General features: G+C 35.4%; 1 protein-coding gene across 6 annotated transcripts in view; it reads left to right on the forward strand.

Annotated features, from left to right (window-relative positions):
* The window catches only part of DENND2C (DENN domain containing 2C), a 73537-nt gene that overhangs the window by 23309 nt on the left and 22925 nt on the right, over nt 1-27303 (forward strand). For 4 of the 6 annotated variants that reach the window (XM_008522835.2, XM_008522836.2, XM_070608068.1 and 1 more), the window contains exons 2-7: nt 16770-16918; nt 17014-18031; nt 18580-18716; nt 19139-19251; nt 19865-20035; nt 23208-23304. In XM_008522835.2, the coding sequence (XP_008521057.2) occupies nt 17205-18031; nt 18580-18716; nt 19139-19251; nt 19865-20035; nt 23208-23304 (1345 nt within the window). In that variant the 5' untranslated portion in view covers nt 16770-16918; nt 17014-17204. The remainder of the gene's footprint in view (nt 1-16769; nt 16919-17013; nt 18032-18579; nt 18717-19138; nt 19252-19864; nt 20036-23207; nt 23305-27303) is intronic. The other 2 variants (XM_070608070.1, XM_070608069.1) reach the window with 1 other exon arrangement.

The following is a 27303-nucleotide window of genomic DNA, read 5'->3' on the forward strand; positions in this document are numbered from 1 at the left end:
AATTTTATGCAAGATTTATTCCTGTGGGTTTCATTAAAACTTTACTTAGAGGCTCTACAAATTAAATATTAATATTTTAATTAAATATACTTAATAGAAAATTTGAAAAAGCAAATAATGTGAGCAGTTCAAATTCCTACCCATTGCCGTTTTGTTAGTCTAGACTAGCACCCCAAATAGTAGTGAGGAGCAAATATTTAATATATATTTGTGGAGGGAAAAACTTAATGTTGAGGAAATTATGTCCACTAATTTAACTTATTTCTGCAAACTGGTGATGGTGGGGTGTTATTCAATTTTGATATTAGAACCTTGGTTCAGTTCTTGAAAGTCCATTGTTTCTTGGAAGTATGTTTTGGTAACCACCTTGGTAGATTGTGGAGCAATACTAAAAGGTTGTAACTGGTTTGTGACTTGATCATATGTAAGTTTTAGAAATAGCTCTTTGGCAACAGTATTGGAAAGGGGTTGCTATTGGAGGCAGGTAGGCAATATAGGAGACTGTATTATGTTAGTTCTAGGATAAGAACGATAAGGGCATAAATTAAAGTTGTTGCGATAGGGATGGAAATGAAAAGAGAGACATTCAAGAGGTTAGATTGGTGAGGGTGTGTACTGACACTCATACACATATAATATTTGAGTTGTGACAATAATATCATAGCTATTCTTGGGCACTTACTCTGTGCAAGATACTAATTATTTCATTTGATTCTTCCAGTAATTCTACTAGTGTTATTCCATTATTATAGATTAAGGCTCGATTGGTTAAGAGTACAAGGGCTCACCACTAAGTAAATTGCAGAAGATTTAAATCCAGGTGTCTGGCTCCCAAGCCTGCACTGTGTATCGTGTACCATGATGCCTCCCTTATAAATTAAGTATTGTGGTCTTCGTCTGTGTTTTATAACATAGCTATTTCTATGATTTGTCTCATTGATTGCTGACTTGAAAGTATTTATTCTGTTCATCTAGGAACAGCTTTCCTGCATTCAGAGAATCTTCTTGTCTTTGTCCCTCACTCCAAAAAAGCGATTTTAAAACGATTTTTATTAAGGTAGCCAAATGTAAAAGGAGCATATTCTGTCTCCAGAATCTTTCTTTGTGTTCTTAACCCTATAATAGCAATCAGTAGCAACACATTGAATTATAGTACTTAGGCCCAGAAACGGGCTTTAATAAAAAACCGAAGGCTGTTTGTTATTAATATATCTAGATGTATTTTATTCTTCTCTAACAGCAGTTGCCTATTGTGATAATGTATCTTTTGTATATCTTTTCAGGGACTTATTTTGTTCTGTTTTGATATGTAAAAGTCTTTGTGTTTCTGAACAGTTTCAGTGCATGAAGTTGATCTAGCAGTAGACTATTCTCTTTAAAGATTAGTATCTTTATATCCTTTCTCTAAATGCCTTGCTTTGCACTGAAGTGGACTTTAATGTCTCTAGAACAGAGGCTTTTCAAACTTTTTTGACCACACCTCACTGTAATAAATACATTTGTAATCTGTTACACACACACACACACCTGAAACAAACATTTCTGAAGCAATACTTACCCTTACTTACATGCAGTGTATTCTGATTTTTTCTATTCTACACTCTTCTATTTCATTAAAAGCATTTTAAGACTTTCTCATCCAGTTAGGTGTAGAAGGACTTGAAAAACATTTGCTCCCATAGTAAGAAGAAAATCCTAGATATAATAAAAATCATGTATTTCTCTGGGGTGAGTGAATAGCCGTGAACTCAAGGAAATTTTGATGAACTGAATTCCTAAGTGAATTCCTTTATAAGTGAGCAGAGAGTCACAACAACTTCCATACCTGAGGACAAGCATGTGATCTGGGCACAAGGAGCACTGATATAGATGGTGAGGCTTCATAGAAGCAAGGGGAAAACTACTTCAGTTAACAGTATCAACTTTTGGAATTGGAATATGGATTGGAATCTGAAAGAATCCCAAATACCAAAACAAACCAGTTGGCCTAATAATTATCTGCTGTGTCCCCTGTATTCCAGTTTTTACCAAGAAAGCAGCTTTGCAGGAGAGTGTGGGAGGCACACAGAAGTTATGTAGTCCTACATAATTGTGCAGTGAGGCCCTGCCACAGTTGAATTCAAAGTTGAACCAAAAATAACTGAAACTGTAGCCAAGCTCTTTCCAGCACAAATATTGACAAGATTAAAAAGGTAACAGCTCAGGAGATTAGAGATTGGGGTAATCCCGGGTGAATTCCATCTAATAAAACCTGCCACCCAGCCTCAGCTCATCTTGAGTGTGAGAGGAATCTGAATGATCAGCCCTTCAATTAAATTACCAGACAGAGGAAAGCCTTGTAGTTTCAGAAATATATAAAGCAAAACAAAGGTGTATCTTTTCCCCTACTGTTCTTTTATAGACAGTGTCAAGAATATGATTAAAAATTACAATTAGAAGAAACAGGAAAGTCTGAACCATAGTAAAGAGAAAATATAGTCAATAAAAGGAAACCTGAAGATGACCCAGTTTAGAATTAGCCAACAAGGACTTTAAGATTATTATAAATATGTTAAATAATATACAGAAAGAAAATAATATAGTAGGTGAAGAGATGGAATATTTCAGAAGAGAAATGGAACTGTTAAAGAACCAAATAGAAAATTTCAAGCTGAAAAATACAATATCTGAAATAAAAATTATTAGATGGGCTTAAAAGCAGATTGGCTTTGCTCTGTATAATGACTAGTGAACTTGAAGACAGGTCAATAGAATTTATCTAAACTGAAGCAGAGAAAGAAAAAGAAAAGGAAAAAATAAATGAACAGAGCACGGGTAACCTGTGAGATAATATTAAGTAGTCTAATGTTTGTAGAGTCCCAGAAGAGGAGGAGAAAGAAAGGGGCAGGAAAAAAAATTGGATTTGATGGAAAACGTCAACTCAAGATCTCAGAAGCTCTGCAAACCTCAAGCAGGATAAATATAAAGAAAACTACACTTAGGCTTATCATAGTCAAATTGTTGAATAGCAAAGGTAAAGAGTAAATCCTAAAAGCAGCTAGAGAAGAAAGCCACGTAACATACAGGAGAACTAACATAAGAATGGCTGCAAACTTCTCATTAGAATCTACAAGTCAAAAGAATCACAACCTTAAACTAATTAAAGAGAAATACTATCAATCTAGAATTCGATGTCCAGCAAAATTGACCTCCAACATGGAGATAAAATAAAGTTATTTTCGATTAATGAAAGAGGAGAAAGTTTGTTGGCTGCAGATCTGCACTACAAGAAATGTTAAAGAAAGTACATAGAGAGCAGTGATTAATTGGAATTTACAGATGAGAAAACTGAAACCCAGAAAGGTGAAATGACTTTCCTAAGGTCACAGAGCTAATAAGTTGCAGAGTTAGGACTAAACTCCATTTCTTCTCATTTCTAGTCTAGTGCTCTTTGGCGAACAGTATAGCATGTTGAGTGAGAAAAGCAAATGACTTTGGAGTACAGTTATGATTGCTAATGCATCCTCAGGCAGGTTCGTTATTGTGTGAACATCATAGAGTGTACTTACGTAAACCTAGGTGGTTTAGCCTACTACACACCTAGGCTATATGATACTAATCTTACAGGACCACTGTCATATATCAATTCGGTCATTGACCAAAACGTCATTATGCAATGCATGACTGTAGTCATATGCAGGTCGGAATCCCAGCTCCACCAGCTGTTGGGACCTTGGACTAGGAAAGACACTCGTGTCTCTTTTTCAGATGGAGAATATGACACAGAGAGATTAATATCTACTTCATTTGGTTTAGAGGAGGATTTATAATATTGGTTAAAGTACTTTGCACATTGCAGATGTAAAATAGATATTGATTCTCTTTCCCTCTTTCCACTTACTGCCCGTTTTTTTAATCAATAGAGTTTTTTTGGGAGGAGGGAGGTCATTTTTCCCAGAGATTTTATCTTGCGTCATCTCTCTTTCTTGAAATAAGCCGCCCTTATGACACCTACAGTGATTCTGTTTCCATTTGACTATGTTCCTTCTAGTAGCTTAGTAGTTGGAATCCTTTTGGCACCTATTTTTTTCAGATAAACAGGCACTAAACCTCAAATTGGCATTTTAAAAATAGGTGTCTACACCTAAGCCCCCGCTTTTCCCGGGACAAAAGAAGAGCTTAAGGTAAATCTGCAATGAATAGTATAGTATTCTTGGGGGCTAAATGTATCATTGAGGAAGAAATCTCGGATCATTTAGATGTTAAAGATGTTTAAGATGTTTAAGAATATGGTTGTATGACAGCTTGTTTCCAGATTTCCTGATTGAAATCTGTTGTTCAGAGAAAGGTAATAGTGGTTCTACAGAATTTAGGCTTAAATACGAAGAGTGATTTTTGTTTAGAATAATTAACATATCTCATCCAGCATACATTCACTGTTTCTAAAATGTCTGAAATTCATTGCAAATATGGACCTTGTTAAGCCCAAACCTTCCTTTGCCCCCAACCAGTGAGACTTATGGGAAAATTGAATCGAAGATTGTTTTATGGAAGGTTAGTCAAATTGTCCCAAAAGTGAGAATCGCTCTGTTTGGATTTTGCTTACTTTAGTAACAAGTTTATTAATACTATTTAATTAAATGATCACTTCATTATTAAGGGTACAGAAGACCAGTAGCACCTGCTCTAATGGGCACTAACTTCAACAAAGGAGGCATTTGTTTTTAAATTTGATATTGGCGTTGTTTTCCCTTAAAGCATTCAGATTCAGCAAATTAAATCTTCTTGGCTTTTCTCTTTTTTTGCTTGGGAAACAATTAGAAAACTCAGTGGTCTGGCTCTGGCAGAGGAAAAACAAGTTGAAATTAACTGTCAAGTTTTTAATAGTAGCTGTGATATAGAAGAAATCCTTGGGTTTTGTAAGCTGGGCAATTCATTTATCTTCTCTGAGCTTAAGTATCCTCAACCTATAAAAATGCACACAATAATATATATATCAAGGTTGTTAGGAAGAGGAAGGGAGATAGATTGACATATCTCTGTAACTGAAAATTAATGTTGAAGTAGATGGCATGTTTTAAACCTTTTGTAAAAGTCAGGGTGATTTTCTCATTCGTGTTAAGAGCAAGAATGTGTAGAAGATGCAGAGTGTACTAGTTATTTTGCCTTTCATCATTATTTTTACTTTTCAAAATTAACTTTATTGAGATATAATTTCATAGAATAAAATGCACCCATTTTAAGTGTATGGTCAATTAATTTTGACAAATGTATACATCTATGTAACTACCATCCCAATCAAAATATGTAATATTTTCATCACCCCAAAAAGTTCCCTTATGGGGCTGGCCCCGTGGCCGAGTGGTTAAGTTCGTGCGCTCCGCTGCAGGCGGCCCAGTGTTTCGTCGGTTCGAATCCTGGGCGCGGACATGGCACTGCTCGTCAGACCATGCTGAGGCAGCGTCCCACATGCCACAACTAGAGGAACCCACAACGAAGAATACACAACTATGTACCGGGGGGCTTTGGGGAGAAAAAGGAAAAAATAAAATCTTTAAAAAAAAAAAAAAAAAAGTTCCCTTATAGTCCTTTGTGGTTGGTTCTCACCCTCTTGTCCCTAGGCCACCACTGATCTGTTTCTTTCCTTATAGATTAGAATTGCCTGTTCTTGCATTTCATATAAATGGAATCATATTATATGTACTCTTTTGTTTCTGCATAATGTGTGGTTTTTTGTTGTTGCTGTGTTGTTTTTGTTGAGGAAGATTCGCCCTAAGTTAACATCTGGCCAATCTTCCTCTATGCTTTAGCATATGGGCTGCCAGCACAATATGGCCGCTAACACAGCTGTGTAGGTCTGCACCCAGGAACTGAACCTGGGTCACTGAAGTGGAACATGCTGGACTTAACCACTAGGCCACCGGAGCTGGCCTCGCATAGTGTTTTTGAGGAACATCCAAGTTTTTGTGTGTGTCATTAGTTTCTTTTTATTGCTGAGGAATATCCTGTTGTATGACTATATTACAATTTGCTTATGCATTCACTTGTTGATGGCTTTTCAGTTTCTAGTTTCAGGCTCTTCTGAATAAAGCTGCTATGCATATTCATGTAAAAGTATTTGTATGAATGTATTTTCCTTTCATGTGAAATACCTACAAGTGAAATTGCTACTTCATATGACAATCATATGTTTACTTTTATATGAAACTGATGAACTGTTTTCCAAAGTGGTTGTATTGTATTACGCCAGCAGTGTTTGAGAGTTCCAGGTGCTGCAATACTTAGTATTGTCATTCTTTTTGATTTTAGCCATTCTAGTGGGTATGTAGTGGTATCTTGTGTTTTAATTTGAATGTCTTTGATGACTAATGATAGTGTGCATCCTTTCAGGTGCTTTATTGTACTTATTGGCTACTCATAAAATCTTTTGTAAAGTATCTATTCATAGCTGACATATTTTGTGTTGTTTGACTTATCACTCAATTGTAATAGTTCTTTATATATTATGGATTTAAGTCCTTGTCAGATACATGTATTGCAAATATTTTCTCCCTTGTCTGTGTCTTACTGTTTCATTTTTAAAACATCTTTAGAAGAGCGGATCTTAATTTTTGTGAGGTCCAATTTATCAATTTTTTGCCTTTATGGTTAGTGTTTTTTGTGCCCTAAAAAATCTGTTCCCTCCCCAAAGTCACAAAGGTTTGTTTCTATTTTTTCTTCTAGAATATTTATAATTTTAGCTCTTAGGTTTGGTTTACGATACATTTTTGAGTTAATTTTTGTAAATGGTATGGTTAAGGGCCAAAGTTCATTTTTTCCATATGGATATCCATTTGTTCCAATGCCATTTATTGTAAAGATTATCCTTTCCCCAGCTTTGTGGATCAACTGACTGTATAAGCCTGGGTGTGTTTCTGGATTCTGTACTGTTGTATTGATCCATTTGTCTGCTTTCACTAAGATACATTGTCTTGATTATTGTAGCTTTATAATGTCTTGAAATCTGGTAGTATGTATATGTTCTCCAACTTTGTTCTTATTTTTGAAAATTATTTAGGCTATTCTAGGTCCTTTGCGTTTCCATATAAATTTGAAAATCAATTGTCAGTTTCTACAACAAAGCCTGCTATGATTTTGATTAGGATTGTGTCGAATCTGCAAATCAATTTTGAGAGAATTTGGTATCTTAACACGATTGAACCTCCTACTTCATTCCTGTGATATATCTCTCTGTTTATTTAGTTATTCTTTAATTTTTTTTCAGCAGTATCTTGTAGTTTTCAGTGTACAAGTCTTGTACCCTAAGTAGTTCATGTTTTTTATGCTACTATAAATGTTATTTTAAATTTCATTTTCCAGTTGTTTATTCTCAGTACGTATAAGTACAATTAATTCTTATATATCGACCATGTATCCTGAGACCTTACTAAATTCTCTGATGAATTCCAGTAGCTTGTAATCATATATTTCTTAGGATTTTCTATATGTACAATCATGTTTGCAAAAAAAAAAAATTTTACGTCTTTTCCAATCTGAATGTCTGAATCCCTTTTATTTGATTTTTCTTCCCTTATTGCATTGATTATGACTTCTCTATGAATGAAAACGATGAAAGAAGACATCCTTGCCTTTTTCCCAATCTTAAGGGAAAGATGTTCAGTATTTTCCAACTTAGTGTACTATTAGCAGTAGTTTTTCCATAGACACCTTTTATCAGATAGTGGAAATTCAATTTCTAATTCGCTGAAGAGGTTTTTTTCCCTCCAATTATGAATGGGTGTGAGTTTTTTTCAAATGTTTTTTTCTGCATCTATAAAGATAATCATATAGAGTTTTTTTCTTTATCTCATGAATATGATGGCTTTTAATGTTAAAGCAACTTGCTTTCTGTAATAAACTCTACTTAGTCCTGGCATAGAATCCTTTATATATTTATTTATGGATTTTATATGCTAATATCTTTAAAGGACTTTTGCATTTGTGTTCATGACTTATATTGTTCTATATTTTTCTTCTCTTGTATTGTCTTTTTCTGGTTTTCTAAGACGGTAATGCTGGTCTGATAAATGAGTTGGAAAATGTTTCCCCCTCTTCTGTTTTCTGAAAGAGTTTTGGTAAGATTGATGTTATTTCTTCAGATGTTTAATAAAGTTCACCAGTGAAGCTGTCTGTACTTGGAGTTTTCTTTATGGGAAAGTTTAATTAAAAATTTACTTTTTTAAATAAATACAGAGATATTCAGAATTCCTATATCTTCTTGCGTCAGTTTTGGTAATTTGTATCTTTCAAGGAATTTATCCATTTAAGTTGTCAAATTTACTAACATAAATTTATTTATAATAATCTTTTATATCCTTTAATGTAGGATCTGCAGTGATGCCCCCTTTTTCATTTCTGATGTTGCTAATTTGTGCTTTTTCTTTTTTTTTATTTGTTCAGTCTACCTAGAGATTTATCAATTTATTGATCTTTTCAAATAACTTTTTTTGTCCCATTGATTTTTCTCTATTGTTCATCTATTGCGATTTGATTAATATTCACTCTTTATTATTTTCTTTCTTCCACATGCTTTGGGTTTAATTCACTTATTTATTTATTTTTGTGAGGAAGATTGGCCCTGAGGTAACATCTGTTGCCAATCTTCCTCTTTTTGCTTGAGGAAAAGCAAAAATCCTCTTTTCTTTTTTCTTATGGGAGAGCCTTACATCTTTTCATTTGTTTATTTGTTTTCAGATATTAAGTAGAATAATGACGCTCATATTTCACTACAGGGTTTAGGAGAATATAATATTGAAAAGGTACATTTTATACAAGATAGACGGTAGGATGATTTAAACAGTTGTTAAACTAGAGCATTTAATCTGGAGAGAAATTTAAAATAACTTGAAACTTAATAAGGTAAAATGTGTTCTAATTTAAAATACCAAGAAATAGTACCCTCATTCATTGTTTTTAAACCTTTTTTTCTTTTGTAATATAAGCATTTATTTCCAAATATTTTGGGATTTTCCAGATGTCTTTTGGTTATTGATTTCTAATTCAGTTCCATTGTGGGTTAGAGAAGGTTCTCAGAAGATTTCAATCCTTTTAAATTTCTAAAGTCTTATTTTATGGCTAAACATATGGTCTGTTGGTAAATATTCCATGTATACTTGAAAAGAATATATGTTCTATTGTTGTTGGGTGTAGTGTTCTAAAATGTTACTTAGGTCAAGTTAATTGATAGTGGTATTCAAGTCTTTTATATATTTACTCATTTTATGTCTATTTTTCTATCAATTACTGATGAAGTATGATGAAATCCTCACTAAAATTGTGGATTTATCCTTTTAGTTCTGACATTTTTTGCTTCTTGCATTTTGAAACTCTCTTATTAGATATGTGAACATTTAAGATTGTTAGATCTTCTTGATGAATTGACTATTATCTATTTGAAATGTCCCTCTTTATCTTTGCTAATATTTTTGCCCAGGAGTTTACTTTGTCTGATATAAATATAGCCAATCCAGTGTTCTTATGATCATGTTAACTTTAGCTCTTGTATCTCTTTACTTTAACAGATCTATGCCTTTGTATTCAAAAGGCAGGGGTTTTTTTGTTTTTCTTTTGGTGAGGAAGATTTGGCCTGAACTAACATCTGTTGCCAAACCTCCTCTTTTTTGCTTGAGGAAGATTTGCCCTGAGCTAACACCTGTGTCTATCTTCCTCTGTTTTTTTGTATGTGGGTCGCTGCCACAGCATGGCCACCAATTAGTGGTGTAGGTCTACACCCAGGAACTGAACCTGAGTGCACTGAACTTAACCACTAAGCCACAGGGCTGACCCCCAAAATTCAGTTTTTACAGAAGCATAGAGTTATTTAGGTCTTGCTTTTTTATCAAGTTTGATCTTTGCCTTTTATTTAGAGCTTAATCCATTTACATTTAACATAATTATTGGTATGGTCAGACTTAAGTGTACCACCTTGGTATTCATTTTCTGTTTGTCCCATGTGGTTTTTTTGGTGGTGGTCATTCTTCTTCTTCTCCACACCCCCCATCTTTTTCTGCATTGAGTATTTTTTATAATTTCATTTAATCTTTTTTATTAACTTGTTAGCTATTCCTCTTTTTTCTTTTAGTGGTTGCCTTAGAGTTTACAACATACGACTTTAACCTATCCCCTTCCATGAATATACTGCTTCATATATAAAGTAAGAAACTTACACTACTCTACTTCCTCTTTTCTTTCCCTCCTTCTTGCTTTTGTGTCTTACATTTTACTTCCACATTGTTATAAACTCCACAATACGTTATGTTTCCTTTTAAACAGTCAGTTGTCCTTTATAGAGACTAATAATGAGAAAAATATGTCTTTTTCATTTACCCGTGTGTACCATTTTTGGTCCTCATCATTCCTTTGTTTATATCCAGATTTCCATCTGGTATCATTTTTCTTCAACTTGAATAACTTTCTTTAACATTTCTTATAGCGTAAGCAGGGCCAGCTTCATGGGCATACAATCAATGTAGTTGCATAGGATACTACACTCAGAAGGGCCCTGTGGGGTTTTATGCTCTACGGTAGCCATCTTGAAATTCTGATTATTTTATCTTTGAATTTGTGTTTTGTAAGCGAAGTCTAATTGCAAAATGTAGTGTGCACTAGGAGCTTAGAGCCTCAATTCATGCACAGTCCCACCTCCTGCCACCTCCCTAGGATGGATTCTCAGCTGCCCTCTCTCCATCCTTCTGGCATACCTGGCCCTGCCTGGTTTCCCCTTCCCCACCTACACCCTGTGACCACTGCCACCCTCTGCTGCTCTTGGCAGAAGCCTGGGTATATGAGGGTTGAGGTTGAGCGTATACACCCCATGGTGTCTGGGGGCGGGGCATGAAAGTGGTATCTTGCCCCACACAGGCAGCACCATGGTGAGCAGCCAAGTGAAAGCCTTGGTTTTACAAGGGCAAGTCTATCGCCCACCCTGACACAGATATCAAGCATGTTCTGAAGAGAGGTCTAAAGATACTTGGGGGTTACCTGTCTGTCATGATTGGGGAGGCAGGCCTATGGGATGTGGAGAAACCTGGCTCTACTTCCCTAGACCCTGCCTCAGCCAAAGCACAGCATGTTGGTTTGGTGGCTGGCAATAGGTAGATTCCAGCAGCTATTAGGCCCAAGTTAGCACGTGCGTGCCCCACGTTATAGGGTTGGTCTCCCGGTTTCCTAGGAGGATCTGTACTTGCTATCCCATAAGTATCCCTAGGCCTGAGAACATTCTCTTGGCTGGTTCCACGCCTAAGGCAACCTCTCTTTCTCCTTCCACCCTTCCTGAAACCAGCTGTGTTTGTCTCGTCTGGCCAGCTGGAGGCACCCTTCAGGACAAGCCACGAAATAGGAATTGTTTACTTTCAATTATTCTGCATACAAGTTAAATTTAAAATGGCATTGCACCTTGGCCAGTTAGCTCAGTTGGTTAGAGTGTGGTGCTAATAAAATGGCATTGCACAATATGTATAGGTGAATGGTAAAACTCATACTAATACTGTAAATTTTAATTTTTTTTTTACTTAAAACAACATTAAATAGTAAATAAAAAACACCATAACAAATTGAAAGAGTGACTGCAGAAGACAGGCAAAAGCTTCATATGTATTTTAAAGCACTTTTTCTGCATTTTGAACAAGGGGTCCCACATTTTCAATTTACATTGGGACCCACAAATTATGTCGCCGGCCCTGAGTGCAGGTCTGCTGTTGACAAATTCTAACAGCTTTTGTTTAACTGAAGATTTCTTTATTTCACCTTCATTTTGAAGGATGTATCTAGAATTCTAGATTCACAGTTTTTTCCCCCAGCACTTTAAATATTTTACAATGTTTTCTGGCTTGCTTGTTTTCCCTATATGTAATATATATTTTATCTTCTGGCCACTTAAGAATTTTCTTTTTATCACTGGTTTTCAGCAACTTGATTATGATTTGCCTTTGATAAGGCTTTCTTTGTCTTTATCCTGTTTGGGATTTGTTGAGCCTCTTGTATCTACAGGTTTAGAGTTTTCATCAAATTTAGAAAAATTTCAGCTATTTCTTTTTTATTTTTATTTCTTAAGATTGTGTTTTTCCTCCTTCTCCCCAAAGCCCCCCAGTACGTAGTTGTATGTATTTTGGTTGTGGGTCCTTCTAGTTGTGGCATGTGGGACACTGCCTCAGCACTGCCTGATGAGCAGTACTCAGTCCGCGCAGGATTCGAACCAGTGAAACCCTGGGTCGCCAAAGCAGAGCACGTGAACTTAACCACTCTGCCATGGGGCCAGCCCCCTATTATTTCTTGTAATATTTGTTCTCTGCCTCCCCACCTTATTCATTTCCAGGATTCTCATTTTATGTAAGATAAACCATTTGATATTGTCCCAGTGAGGCTCTGGTTTTTGTTTTTGTTTTAGCCTTTTCTTCTCTCTGTGCTTTAGTTTTTGTTTTTGACAGTTTGTATTGCTAGTTATTCAACTTGAATATTTATTCTGTGGTATCTAAAATCTGCTGTTCAATCTATCCAGTGAATTTTTTCTTTCAGATAGGATATTTTTAAACTCTAGAAGTTCTATTTTCTTTTTTTATCTTTCATTTCTCTATTGATTATGTTCATGTCTCCTTTAAGTTTATGAATGTTTTCAAAATACTTAAAGTCCTTTTCTACCAACTCCATCATGTCTGTCATTTTTGGTTCTATTTCTGTTGACTGCTTTTTCTCCTGATTGTGGATCTCGTTTTCAGGCCTCTGCATGTTTAGTAATTTTGACTGGCTGCTGAGCATTGTAAATGTTACATTGCTGAGTGTCCAGATTTTGTCGTCTTCATGTAAAAATTACTGAGTTTTGTTTTTGTGGGTACTCAAATTAGGAATCAACTTGATCCCTTTGAGGCTTTTTAAAAACTTTGTTAGGGTGGCTATAAAATATCCTTCATTCTAGGGCTAGTTTAGTCCAACTGGTAAGCCATGATCTCCCAATGTTGCCACTGAATTACTCAAGTGTTCAGCAAGGCTGCTCTTTTGTAGATCATTGAACGTTGACTGTTTCCCAGACCTTTGTGAACTCTGGGTATTAGTGAGCTTACAGGTCTCTTGTAGTTGTTCTTTCTCCTGTAATTTGTTGTCCAGCCTCATGTAGTGTTACCCAAGCACTAGCAGCTTAGTCTTTAGCCCAAGACTCCAAGGGATCCTGTGTAGGTTTCTGAAGCTTTTTCTCTCTGTTGCTCCCTCCTTTCTGATACTCCACCCTAAAAATTCCTCTTGCCTTAGCACCTCCGAATTCTGATCTCTTTTTCCTTAACTCGGCAAGGTTACCGTGTTCTGTGCTGTTTTCTAGAAGCCTCCAGGGCGAAAGCGGGACCATCATAGTGCTCACCTTTGTTTTTCTTCTTTCAGAGATGGCAGTCCTGTGCTATTTGTTATCCAATATCTGAAAGCATTTATTTTATATATAAGTCCAGTTTTATAGTTATTTATGTTGGTAAGGCAAATCTAGTCCAATTACTCCATTGTGGCCAGAAGTGGGAGTCTTCCTGGTCCGTTTCATCAGTTTTCTTTCTAACTGAGGTAAAATTCACTTAACAAAAAATTAACCATTTTAAAGTGTACTCTTTCATCAGTTTTTAAGTCAGCTTTTAGAATGTTCCAAATTCTTCCTGCTTTGCCAGATATTTATATTTAACCAAAATGTCTTAAAGGATTTGGAGTGAGGAACTTTCCCTGTGTAAGACTTGAGTTAGTAAAATAGAGCATTAATATTCTCTTTGCCGAAGAGAGTTTCACTTACCTGAATGAAATCAGATTGTTTTCTTTTAATTTGCTAAAAACACAGAATCCTGTATCTGATAGGTTATATTATAAATTACATTTTAAGCTGATAAACTACAGTTGATGTGTTTCTTGGATGAAAGTAAATATTCAGAAAAGCAATAGAAAATAAAAACAAAGGGACATGATTAAGAATCACATCTTTAGGGCCTGGCCCAGTGGCGCAGCAGTTAAGTTCACAGGTTCCACTTCAGTGGCCAGGGGATCTGCTGGTTCGGATCCCAAGTGTGGATTTATGCACCACTTATCAAGCCATGCTGTGGTAGGCATCCCACATATAAAGTAGAGGCAGATGGGCATGGATGTTAGCTCAGGGCCAGTCTTCCTCAGCAAAAAGAGGAGGGTTGGTGGCAAATGGTAGCTCAGGCCTAAGCTTCCTCAAAAAAAAAGAAAAAAGAATCACCTCTTTGGGAACAAAGAATAGAAATAAAAGTTTGACTAGTACCCTTTACTCCAAGCATTTGTTTTATTATACTTTTAAAATTGTGCTTGATTTTTCTTATTTATACTACTTTTACTCAGCTGAGGAACTGCAGGACGGTTGCTATTTCCTCTGTTGAGATTGCCTGTTGCGGTGATTGTGTGCTCTACTTTCTCTTTTTTGTGAGTCCTGCCTGACTTCAATAATTGTTAATAGGCGAAGAAGTCTTTGACTAATATTGGGGTATTAAGAGTAGAAACAAAAGAATTTTTAAAATTGTTGAAGCTATTGTAGTTTTCTCAGCCTGTGTTTCTGTTAGAACTGTTGAAGCAAGCTTGACAAAAGCAGTCTCCAGAGACAAATATGTGAAGAAGTTGGCTTTAGAGAGTTTTCAAAAGATGAAGCTTGGGCGAGATCTAGGACATCAAAACTGGGTCAGCACTTAAGGGTTAGAATGTCCACTGAGAATGGAGGTCAAGGCAAGAGACTAGGGAGGCGGCGAATGAGCTCTGAAGGATCCAGAAGGCTAGGAGAGCTATAGGGGAAGAGGTAGGTATTGGGGAGCAAGGTGGCTCAGAATTAACTCTCTTAAAGGGACAGTCAGATATGAGATGCCTGTAAGAAAAAAACTGAGGCAACTTTGGTTTGGTGAGTGATTCTTATTTTTTGGATGGGACAAAATCACAACTAGTGTGTAAGAAGAGGCAAGCCATTATAAAGAGTTTATGTTGAGGGGCCATTCCCTTGGCCAAGTGGTTAAGTTCGCACACTCCACTGCAGTGGCCCAGGGTTTCGCCGGTTTGGATCCTGGGCGCGGACATGGTACCGCTCACAAGGCCACATTGAGGCGGCATCCCACAAGCCACAACTAAAAGGACCCACAACTAAAATATACAACTGTGTACTAGGGAGATTTGGGGAGAAAGGCAGAAAAAAAGAAAGAAGATTGGCAACAGTTGTTAGCTCAGGTGCCAATCTTAAAAAAAAAATTGGAACTGTGAAATCAGACATAAAGACAGATTCTGTATACTATCAATACAGGCATCAATCTAGTTAGAATGCATTAACACTTTTGGTTTTTGAAAGTCACAGTGAAATAATACATACCTTTAGGAGCAAGTAGCATTTCTCTTTATAATACCTGTCTATATTAGGAGTTTCTTATGTTTCTGTGCTGCTCTATTGGCACTGAAATACCATCAGTACACATCATTTATATATGTGTGTGAGTTCCATAGATTAAGGCATTTGTTGCCAGTAATTTTCAAGTTAAAAAAATTTTTGACTGTAGAAAATTTCATAGTTTTCTTCTCGGTTTGACCCATTCATACTTAAAACACATTAACCGGGGAAGAGTACAGAAGAATAAAGAGTAAAGGAAGACTGCCAAAGACCTCCAGTAGGCTCCCAGGAGAGAGAAAAATACTCTCATCTTGTTATAGTGAAGAAAACCTGAGTCTTAAGGCACCCTAAAATCCTTAGGAATCCTCTGTAAACATCAGAAGCAAGAAAAGAATTTTCAGAGTTTTAGTAATGAGCAGCAGCTGACTGGATCTTCAAATAGTATGCATTAGTCTTTTATCGAGTTCTGCACAACAGCTTTGATATTTTGGGGTTTTTTGTTTTTTTCCACCCACGATTTTAATTTCTTAAGGTTTTTTAGAATAATTTTCTTTAAATCAGACCCTCATCAAAGTTTATTTGCTGGCAAAGCTGGTTTTCCTACAAACTTGTTAGGAATGGTTTAAGTGAAAGTTGATGGAAGTTCTGATTAGCAGTTGGTCTGCCTAGAATAAATTTTGTATGTGTTGTGTATGTATCAGTTTTGGTTAGCTACACTGACAGAGCTGGGCCAAGATATTTTCCTGCCTGTTAATCAAGGCCACACAGACAAAGCTCAAGGAAGGATGACCCCTGCCTCAGGAAGTTTGAATCAGCTGCTATTTATAACTAGTATACAGTGGAACTTGAGATCAGGTCTTTACTCAGTTGATAGGAAAAGCTCTCTGCCAAATTTTACATTTGAGGAAACAGTTTATGGGCCTAAATGAGTGAAGCCTCTGTGTGAAAGGAAGGAATGTGACAGTGACTGTGAGTATTTTTGCTGATTTGGATTGAGGGTGTGGTGGCAGAGATGAAGAAAGCTCAGTCAGTGACAAAACATGTTATACATTTTAAAGCAACTGATAGTTAATGGCACCTTGGATTGTCTTTAGCATTGTGTGTCTGGACTCCTCTGCTGCTAATAGTTTAGCTGAAATAAGGGTACGTGACGGGCTAATAATATTCTCTCTCAACATAAGACAGGAGGAGGAAATTAGCCATTGATGTGTTTCCAGACCAGGTTCTTCCTCTGGATATATACATAAGGCTTTTGGTTATTGAAGATGTATTTCTGTATTTGTATGCTTTTTGTGATACTCTGTCCTTGTTTCATTGAGAGAAAGTTTCATAAAGAATTGATTTATTGTGAAATAGTATTGTGTACTATTGTATGTAATCTCTTATAAAATCTCATTCTTCCTAACTTTAGGAAATTAAATATGGCAGAACATTAAAGCTGACAATTTGAGAAATACCACAAGTAATATTTTTTTCTGTGTTATTACATCACCATCTTAAGAATACCTTTATGGAGTTGAATTACTTAATGAGTTACGGGGACATTTTTACACATGCAATGTAAGTTATTTAGGGATAGGTGGGTAGTGTTTCAGTGGAGTTTAAATTAGGAAGTTATAAAACTGTGTTAACATATTCTTGTCTCATTTTAATAGGATCATTCAAGATAAAATTGTAGCCATTTTCAACAAGGATCAATGATCAGAATTTTTCTTCTTAAGAAGAAATTTCCAAGTTAAAGATGAAAGCAAAATACTGGAAATGTTTGGATTCTTACTGACAGATAAAGAATATAATATTTCACAGTTACCTGTAAATGGAACCTTAGTAAAATTCATCACTTGTCATGCACCCAACTGGGAACATGGATGTTGGTTTTTCTCGTTCTTCTCTTCAAACACTGTCAAGAAGCCACTGCAAAAACATCAAACAAAAAATTTCTCAGTGGGAAGGAAGAACTAATGGTATATCTAACCCAGATAAGTGGCATCCAAAGGACTTTGGAGTGAAATATAACAACTGTTATCAAGAGAAACTTCTTAAGAAAAGTCCTTTTGCTGAGGAAAAGAGCAGAAACTTGGATGTAACCAACTCTCAAAATGTTGGTCTAGATATTAATGAAGATGCCAAAAGCCACGATCAGAATGAGGAGGAAAGTGAGAAACGTGAGTATGATGACACACACTTCTTTAAAAATAAATCAGAATCCAACTGGGTATGTTCTCAGGTCAAACAAATTGAAAGCTGGAAAAAAGTTGTTTTGGATCCAGAGACTTCATTACCTCCAGGAAATTTCTATACCTCACAGATATTGTGGAAGAAAATAGAAGCACTTCCCCCAGATAAAGTCTTAAATTTGGCTTTAGAACATTGTGACTCTTCAGAAAAAGAACTGAATTTCAGAGTTCTGAATAGTTCATATGGAATAACTAAGAGCTTAGAAAATATTTACTCTGAGCCTGAGGGACAAGAATGTGGACCTTCTATAAATCCTTTGCCAAAACCTCGTAGGACATTCAGATATTTATCTGAATCTGGTGTTACACCATATGAAGAAAGAAACTGTGACAGAAAATACTGTGAAAATAATTCTTGTGCAGAGTCTTCTTTGGCCTCTTCTGGGGAACCTGAACCAAAGAAATATGGCGGAAAAATCAGAGGGAGATCTAAAAGGTATGTTTTTATTTGATAGGTAATGATTTGAAAGTATTTTCCTTACAGAACTATTGAGCTTCTTTTTCTTTTTCAAAGCAATTTCCATTTCCCTGTGTGAGTTACAGCCCTAATTTGATTATATAGACATTGATTAACCTGAGGGGAAAATACATACAGGAGGAAATAGGAGTATAGGTAATACCTAAGACAATCTACTGACATAAAAGCATCAGAACAACTTCTATCTTACATCTTTAAGAATGTGTGTAGGGAAGCAAGTACATTCTTCTCCTTCATTTAGGGCATACTGGCCTTAGCCTCACTTTTCATTAAACGGCGAATTTAATAAAGGTACCCAATGAAGAGCATGAATGTTATTGGCTAAAAGCCTCTAATTTTCTCATGGTGCATTTAGGGCACCGTGAGAGTTGTTTATTCTTAGGTATGTGGTAAAACACCTTTGTAGTTTGGCATCCAAGTCCATATCAATTTCTGTCTGTTAGACCAATTTAGAGAAGACTAGAGTTTTAAAAGGTACAACTTTAAAATATATCTCCTTTCTTAAGGAAATCTTTTGAATTTGAGGATATTCAGCACTTTCGAAATCGGAACCCACAGAAGATTCATGAACAACTTGGAAGAAATTCTGGCTCGACACTTTATTACACACAGTCTGAAGACAATATCTATGAGGATATCGTATGTAGGTGTCCACAAACTTTGCGATTAAATTTAACGAGTATATATTTGATAGAGCCCTTAACTATAGGATATTTTCTTTTACAATCAAACACATCTTGCTCTAGATTTTTCTTTTTAATAGGAAACCTTTGTTGCATAAATTCTTTTATTCTTTAATGGATTTTACAGTTGGTTTACTGGACTTGCTCAGTTCAGAAGTAGATGTTTATAGTATAGTATTTTGAGAACTCTTTTAGCTTGGTTGGACATCGCCATGGTCTACGTGTTTAAAGTGCCATTGATGAGGAGACCTACATCCCTACAGCAATGTAGAATAGAAAGCTGAACATATTTAGTCAGTTTTTTATTTCTTTTCCTAGCTGTAGTCACTTTGTTTCCATTTAATTATGTTTCTGTAAACTTATTTTTTCACTATTTTTTAAGATCCCACCAAAGAAAATCCATACGAAGATATTCCAGTGCAGCCTTTGCCCATGTGGAGATCTCCTTCAGCATGGAAGCTACCACCCCCTAAAAATGCTTTCAAAGCACCCAAGGTATAACCAGAGAAATAATATAAGAAAACATTGGAATCTTGTTTTTGATCCCTGCAAAAAGGTTAAAATGTTTTAACTAGGGCCAAAAGTAGGGCACTGAAATGTGGGTTTTATTGTTGGTAGTGGTGGGGTTTTTTTCTTTGATTTTTGGGGCAGCACACAGCTTTTTGTTTCCTTTGCTTTTGAGGGGGGTTTTTTGTTTTGTTTTGTTTTGTTTTTTAGCACTGCAAAAAACATTTGCATATTGAACACCTTTAGACAGGCCATGAACCTTCAGTTCACTACAGTTAGCACAGCTCCCTATTAGTCTCACATCAACCTGTGGCCTGAATTACCTGTGTGGTCCCTGAATGTATTCACCACCCCTGGAAGCAGAAGCTGCCTTGAGTTAATGAGGACTCTGAGCTTTTGTTTTCTGGAAATTTGATTACATTGTAGTAGAAGAATTTTGGATTAGAAATCTGAGAAACTTCTTTACGAATGGTGAAAAAGAAATTATGGTACCCTCACTTGAGATGATTTTAAGGGAAAGATAACTTTTTCTTCTGTGTTTGAGAACACAGGCATTAACTAGATGATCTTACGCTTACCAGTACATCTTCTCCTGTTTTAGCTTCCTCCCAAACCTCAATTCCTTTACCGGAAGACTATGGAACTGAAGCACTCCCAAGTTTTTTTACGGTCAAAGCTCACAAAGGATACTACTTTGCCTGTCACTTTAACTGAATGGAAGCTTTTCCGAGCTGGAGAAGTTACGAACAGGAAAAGGAAAAATCTTCCAAGGGTAAGGACTCTGGTACTTTTGTTCTTTGACTCTTACTTCAGCATTTCCATAAATGAGAATAAGTAGACTTTAGACTGGAATGAATAATAGGGTAGAACTGACCCACTGGAATTAGAAGATTTGGAAAGCAGCCTTAAGTTTTTGCTCATGCAAGAAAAATGCGTATATGGCTTTTGCCAAGGTTTCTTTATGGATTTGGAAAATTGATTTTAGATGGAGGGCCTCACTTCAGTTACGTAGTTCTCATTGAAATCAGCTGCCTGTTTCAAGAAAGCACTGGAATCTCATGTAAAAGGACGTTCTGTTGAGCTGGCTTTGGTGGTGTTCTCACTCGTTTGTATTAATTGCCAAAGTGAATTCAGTTTTGTGCCTGTGTTTACAGATTTTCAGTAATAACAAAGTATATGCCATTAATTTGGGGGACAAATTTCCATTCAGAGGAAGGAAAAAATAAATTTGAGTGTTAATTGGGAATAGAAATTTTCAGCAATTATACTAAATAAATGAATTCTCTCTCGAGGGAGAAAACCAGTAAGTCTGTAAATAATCTCAGCTAGAGCCGTTGGAACCAAAATGAAGAAATTGGGATTATTTATAGACAGATGTATGTATGTTTTAGGAGAGACACTTAAGAAATTACATGAAAATATTTTAATACTCTTTATGTTACTTTGTTCTTCTGTAATTGAGAAAGTTTTCAGGATTACCATGCAGAAATGAAGAAATCAGATCATTTAAATAGTATTCCTTTCCTTAATCCCATCTGAATTAGCTATATGTATGCATTTAGCACACAATTTTTGTACCTGATTTTAACATTCAACAAAAGTCACAGCTGTTTCTTGGTTTATTAACTGCTGATTGGTTCCTTGGGAAATACTCTGTTCCACAATTACTTTAATTCTTCTGTTCTGTTTCCTGCCCCTCCCTCTCTAATATGTGAAGAGTTAAAGAACATCGTTTTTAAAAAGCACTAAACTGATCTCTCTCAGTGAAAAAAAAAATTTTAGCTGTTTATTCTCCTGTGTATGTTGAGGAATATTTAAAAGTCAGAAGTTTAAAGAGATGCCAGGCATTCTGCAGTAGTCCTCTCCTGAGAGATCGTGCTGGCACAACCGAGTACCTACCCACAGGGCCCAGAAACAACAGATCATTTGTCACAGGGGCAAGAACACAAACCCATAGAGATTGCATTTACAGTGTGGTTCTTGGAATGGCAGTAACCAGTATTTAGGAATTATGGATTATAGAGTTTAATGAGATTTGCAGTGCTTTTGATTTCGTTCCTCAGTATTTTATGTACTATGGATCCTTTGAGTACTCGATGCTTGTTCTCTTTCTGATTATAGGTGATATGATCCAAACTTTTCCTTTTCGAATATTTTCCCAAAGATTTTTTTGAGAGGTGGAGAGGGAAAAATGGTGATGAGCTCTTGCTTATCAGGCAGGAACAGACTGTTAGCATTTCTTCTTGTGACCCTCCTTGGATTAAATCTTTTTAGGTTGTTTCATTTGCAATACAAATTTTGGCTTTGGAGTATCTTCAGGAACAACATTCCATGAGGAAAGCAGTTTTCATTTATTTCCCCTTTGATGTCTAGAGCTATCCCTGGGAGGGAAACTGGTTTCATAGTTTGAAAATCACTGATCTAGTCCATATGCCTCTTCCCCACCCTTCCTTTCTTTCCCTACTGTAGAAGCTGGTGTTGGATTGTTTGCTAGAGTAGATTTCCTAATGTCTTATATTGTTTGTGTCAAGTGTGTGCAGCAATATGGTTTCTATTATTTCTTAGGAAGAATGTTCTACAGATTTTCTGCAACTAGAAGGTAAATATAGGCTCCTCTTCCTAGTTCATAACCAAAACTTAAATTTTATTACTTTATCTCGTATTTCTAGAACAGATAGTTCTCTTTTCTTTATAATATTTCAGTATACTTTTGAGTATAATTTTCAAACGCACATTCATAATTATACTTTTTTTAGTCTTTTGAGTCCAAAATACATATTTACTTTCATACATCTTTCTTATAGCCCCTAACAATACCTTTTTGTGTTGGATTCCCTTATTTGTTTTTTATAATGGTAATTTTTAAGAACATTGGTAATTTTTCACTTGAATTGCAGCTACAAAAATCTTTAAAAGAACAAACTCATCCAAAAATGTGGGAATAATCTGCATATTGGAAGCACATGGTTCTCACGTGTTATTTTTCTTCCACTGGACTGATTCACTCACTGCCTATGGATTGCCAAGATTGCTAGAGAAACAAGGACAAAAGAGAAAACAGAGCATTTTTCTCAAGCAACTTTGTTAGTTATTATCTTATATAATGTTCCTAACAATTGTAATTCTGGGTATTAAATATGTTAAATCAGGATTAATAGTTAATAAAAAGCTTGGCATTTTAAGAGAAAAGAAAAATATGCATGGAAAAGCTAATCAATTCCTCCTTTTAAAAGTAGTCCACTTTAATTCTTTCCTCCTTTTTAAGCCCAGTCTGTATGTCTGTCTCTGTCTCTGACTCTCTCTCTTTCACACACACCTCCCAGCAGCAAAGAAGGAATTCTAAGGAGTAATGCTTATTAAATGGAGCATGGTTTTTGTACTTGAGCATATTTGAGAGTCTCCTGTTTTTAGGACATGTTTCTAAAATAAATTGTCATGTTAGTACTCCTGATAGCAAAGTGATAGAGTGTTCCCTTTGACAAAAACTTTCTAAGCCTGATTATCCTCTTTTTGCAAAGAATTCCTGGGAGCAGAAATAACTCAGCCTCATCCTGCCTTCCAAGTGAATGGTATTCCAGTTCCTACTCTGGACAAGCAAAAACTTGAGCCCAAGAGTAAAGGCTTGGTCACTATATCGAGTGCTTTAGCCAGACTTCCTGCATGTTGTGACATGGAGTGACAAGGAATCTCTCTACGAGCCTATGCTGGGTTCCTCTGGAAAGGAGATATCATTTCCTACTTCTCTTGTGCATGTTATATGGACTTTGTATTAGAACAACGTACCATCTTACTAAAGATCATTTTCAATTCAAAACTGAGAAAATATAAAGGTTTTTATTTATGAAATGGATCTTTCTCTGAATGAGAATCACTAATAAATTATCATCAAGCTGCAAAACTTGTTGGTATTAGTTTTAACTTGTACTTTTCTGGTCTTTTTTCAGCTTGTATTGAAAATAGATGACGTATTTGAATCTAAGAGAGGGAAGAAGAGGGTAAAGTTACACCCTTACACTGGAAAAGACTTACCTCCCTCAAAAGGTAAGAATTGTGCCAACTGTCCATAGCTATCAGCATATGAGGGGAGACTCATTATACTACTTAATGTTTGATGTGAATTATAGTTTTTGGTTTACTTTCCTAACTACCCCACTTAAATTTAAAATTTCTTCAGGATAAGGGACTATTTCTTTTTCTTTTTTTTCTGCTTTTTCTCCCTAAATCCTCCCAGTACACAGTGGTATATTTTTTTAGTTGTGAGTACTTCTAGTTGTAGTATGTGGGACGCCACCTCAACATGAGCAGTGCCATGTCCGCGCCCAGGATCCGAACCAGCGAAAGCCTGGGCCCCGAAGCAGAGCACGCGAACTTAACCACTGGGCCACGGGGCTGGCCCCAAGGGACTATTTCTTATTCTTCCTCAGATCCTTTTATTTAGTTCTGTACCAAGTGATAATTATTGGATGAATAAGTAAATAAATTTAAAAATAATCATAAACTGGTGAGACCAATTTTCAAGTACAGATTGCATCATTATTTTGTAGTCCTACTTTAATTTATAGTCATTTATCAATATCGATCCTTTCAGTGGAGAAATGAAAATATTAAAGATATATAAACTAAAAGTATGTAGTACTCAACTTGTAGTCATCTAATAAGTTCAGTAGTTTTATCCTTCAGATGCCTAGATAAAACTTATATCTTAATTAAGAAACTTTCAATATCCATAGTGAATTATTAGATTTTCTTAAAAACTCATGCAAGGTTCTTAACTTGGTTGTCTGGCAGAGAATATGTAGAATTAAGTAATTTTTGTCTATGAGATTTATAAGTGAGAAACAACAGCCAAGTCATACCAGAGAAGAATGTTTCATATTTTTGCAGACTTCTAAAGAGAGAAATTTGTTAATTTCCCTTGAAAATCTATTCTGCATTCTAACAATTACTATCTAAAAACAAAATTCTCCATGCTAGAATTCAAGACTCTTTCTTCTTATTCTGTGATGATTAAAATCAACTGGTCACCATTGTAAATGTGAGTTTTCATATTTTCAAAAGGAATTATTAAAACATGTTCAGTCTTCTACAGAAGAAATACTTTTGATTGTTGTTCTTAACAATAGCTACCATTTGTTGAATGAACTAAGAGTTTCTTTACATACTTTATCTCATGTATAACCTATAACCACACTAGGAGGTAGGGACTATCTTAATTTTATAGACAGAGAAGCTAAGTCAGAGGAGGAAGCATAGATTTGAGTCTAGGAGCATGGCACCACAGTCTTATCCTTTTCTATCACCAATAGTTACTCAATTTTTCTCATAAACCTGATTTTTAGCAGTTGAACTATCTCCTCTCCATGTGTTTCCTTATCTTCAATAAGGATATGGTCCAAGCCTTTTTATTTGTATAATTCAGAACTAGATACAAAAGATGAAAACTGATGCCAGATATGCTGAATCCTCTCAGATACGTTATCATTAATTTCCTAAATAATCCTATGTGGCAGATATTATTGTCACTGTTTTATAGATAAGGAAATAAATCATAAATTGCAAATTATGTAAAATAGCAAGACACTGGGGCCAAGACAAATTTTTAGAAAATATCATCATTTTCCCAGGTTAACAGCAGTCTATTGATTGCTCTCCAGATATGCCACTCTAAGTGGGTTATTACTGATCTCTTATTTTATTTGTATGCGTTATGCCTTATGGGTTAAGAATATTTAAGTAAATTTGGCTCTAAGACAAGTTTTTGAAGAGCCAAATCCTTTATTTCACTGTCATTATTGAAAAGAAAATAATTCGACAGCGTGAATTGCCAACTTCTAGCGCACACACAAAAAAAGGAGCAGTTCGTAAATTGTAACCCTTCCCTACAAGTTTGTTTTTCTTTTACGTGGCTCAAATTAAATATGCATTTACCCAGTCTCTGTGACCAGTTTCTTCAGTGGACCAGAGGAATTTCTCCTGCCTGAGGATCTCCTGGCTTCATAGTCACAATTCTCAGATTTTTGTTTTCCTCTGTAAACTTCGTAACCTTCATTCAGTAACTTAGAATGCAGATCATCAAAACCCATAGATGTGAATATATTAAAGCTACTTGAATGGCTTTTTATAAGGTCTTTTCCAGTTCTATTACATTTCCTCTTCTCCCCTTTCTTTTCTTTCTTTCCACACACTTCAGAGGCTCCTAAGAGGTGCCTGGTGCTAAGGATACAGATAGGACTCAGGAGTGTAGTGTTTGTTCCTGTATACTGAACAGTATTTTATAGACCCGTATACCTTTTGTTATGGTGGTTATTTTGAATTTATAAAAGCTGTATAGTACACAGTATTTAAATAGCTACTTTTTCTGTAACATCCCTTATGTACCTTTCCTACCTATCTTATGAAGAAGCAGCATTTTTTTTAATGTTCTTTCTTATTATAAAATTAAATGAGCACAGCAAGAAATTACAATAACATAGAATAAGATAAAATGAAAAGCTGAAGTTTCCCAAACCTCTTCCTACTACTCCCAGAAAATTTTATGCACATGCCAGTATTTTTCCTACCCAAATAGTTTTATACCATTCAGACTTTGTATGTCTTTTTTTTTAAAAAAAGTAATTAATATATTCAGTATCAACACATAAAGATCCACATAGCTGTACTGCATTTCATTGTATAGATATAACAGAATTTTATTTAGCTGGTAGGCGTCTTGGTTGTTCTGACATTTTATTTAACCTGTGGATATTTAAGTTGTGTGTGTAAGTTCTGCATTTTTGTTTTTGTTTTTGCTCTTCAAACAGTGCTGCAATATACATCTTTTTGCTTATATTTTTATATATTAGTAAGAATACATCTGTAGAATAAGTTCCTAGCAGTGGACTTAATCAAAGAACATATGCATTTAAAATTTTTATGGCTTCTGCCAAATTGTCCCACAGATTGTAATAGCTTCTGTTTCTATGAACAGCATTTGAAAATGACTTTTTCCTCATAATCTTCACTAATACTGTTTTATTAAAGTTTTTTTTTTGCCAATATCATGGTTGAAAGTTGTAGCTTATTTATTGCTTTAATTTGCATTTCTTTAATTATGAATTTGGACATTTATGTTTATCAACAGTTATTTTTTTTATGGATTGCCAGTATGTTTTTCTGTTGTGCTATATTTTTTTCTTATTCATTTGTAACAGCTATTTGAATATTTAGAAACTTAGCCTCATGTCTGCAGTGTGTAGTACAAATATTTTCCTGTTTATTGTTCACCTTTTGAATTTACTGATTTTTTTATTAGAAATTTTACATTTTTATATAATCAAACTTACATGCATTTTTCATTTATGACTCCTAGGCCTTTTTTTTTCTGATTCATTAAAGATTTTCCCTTTCTTTATGTTTTTTTATTTTGCTTTTACTTTTCAGACTTAATCTAGAAATTTGTCCTTCACTTGCTCATAAAGTTTTGTTTTATTTTTTTTTTTGGTAAATTGGCCATGTGCCTAGCATTGTGGCACAAAACACTCCCTTGTATAAGGATAGCTCTTTATCCTCAAGATACTTCAAATCTGATAGGGGAAAATAAGAGCAGTTCAAAGCCATCTGAGTAGTTAAGAATCCAGAGTAAAGGAAAATTCATTTTGGCCAAGAGGTAGCTTAGCAGCATCATAAAAGAGGTAGAATGTTACTTCATAAACTGATTTAGTGATCTCTCTTTGCCTCACATTTTCCTTTTATTCTAAGTTCATAGTTTGTTCCATGTTGAGATTTTTGTTTAGCCAGGTGGGTGATCTACCTTTAGTACTTATTTGGGAATATAAAGACAAGGATATGAATGTAGAAATAGAATCGACCCTGAACTAGGCTTCTTAAAACTAGTCTGAACTGCTGTTAATTTCTAGAATTAGGAATGCGAGGGGAGCTGTGGAGAGAGGTAGGGTGTGGGAAGAAGATGGAATAGAGTAGTTTCTTCTCTGAGCCTTTTACTCTCTTTTGCAACTGTCCTACTCTGATTAACTAAGTGGTTTGGAGAAAGACTCAGCACCC

This window comes from Equus przewalskii, unplaced genomic scaffold (assembly GCF_037783145.1).
Source record: "Equus przewalskii isolate Varuska unplaced genomic scaffold, EquPr2 ChrUn-13, whole genome shotgun sequence".
NCBI lineage: Eukaryota > Metazoa > Chordata > Mammalia > Perissodactyla > Equidae > Equus > Equus przewalskii.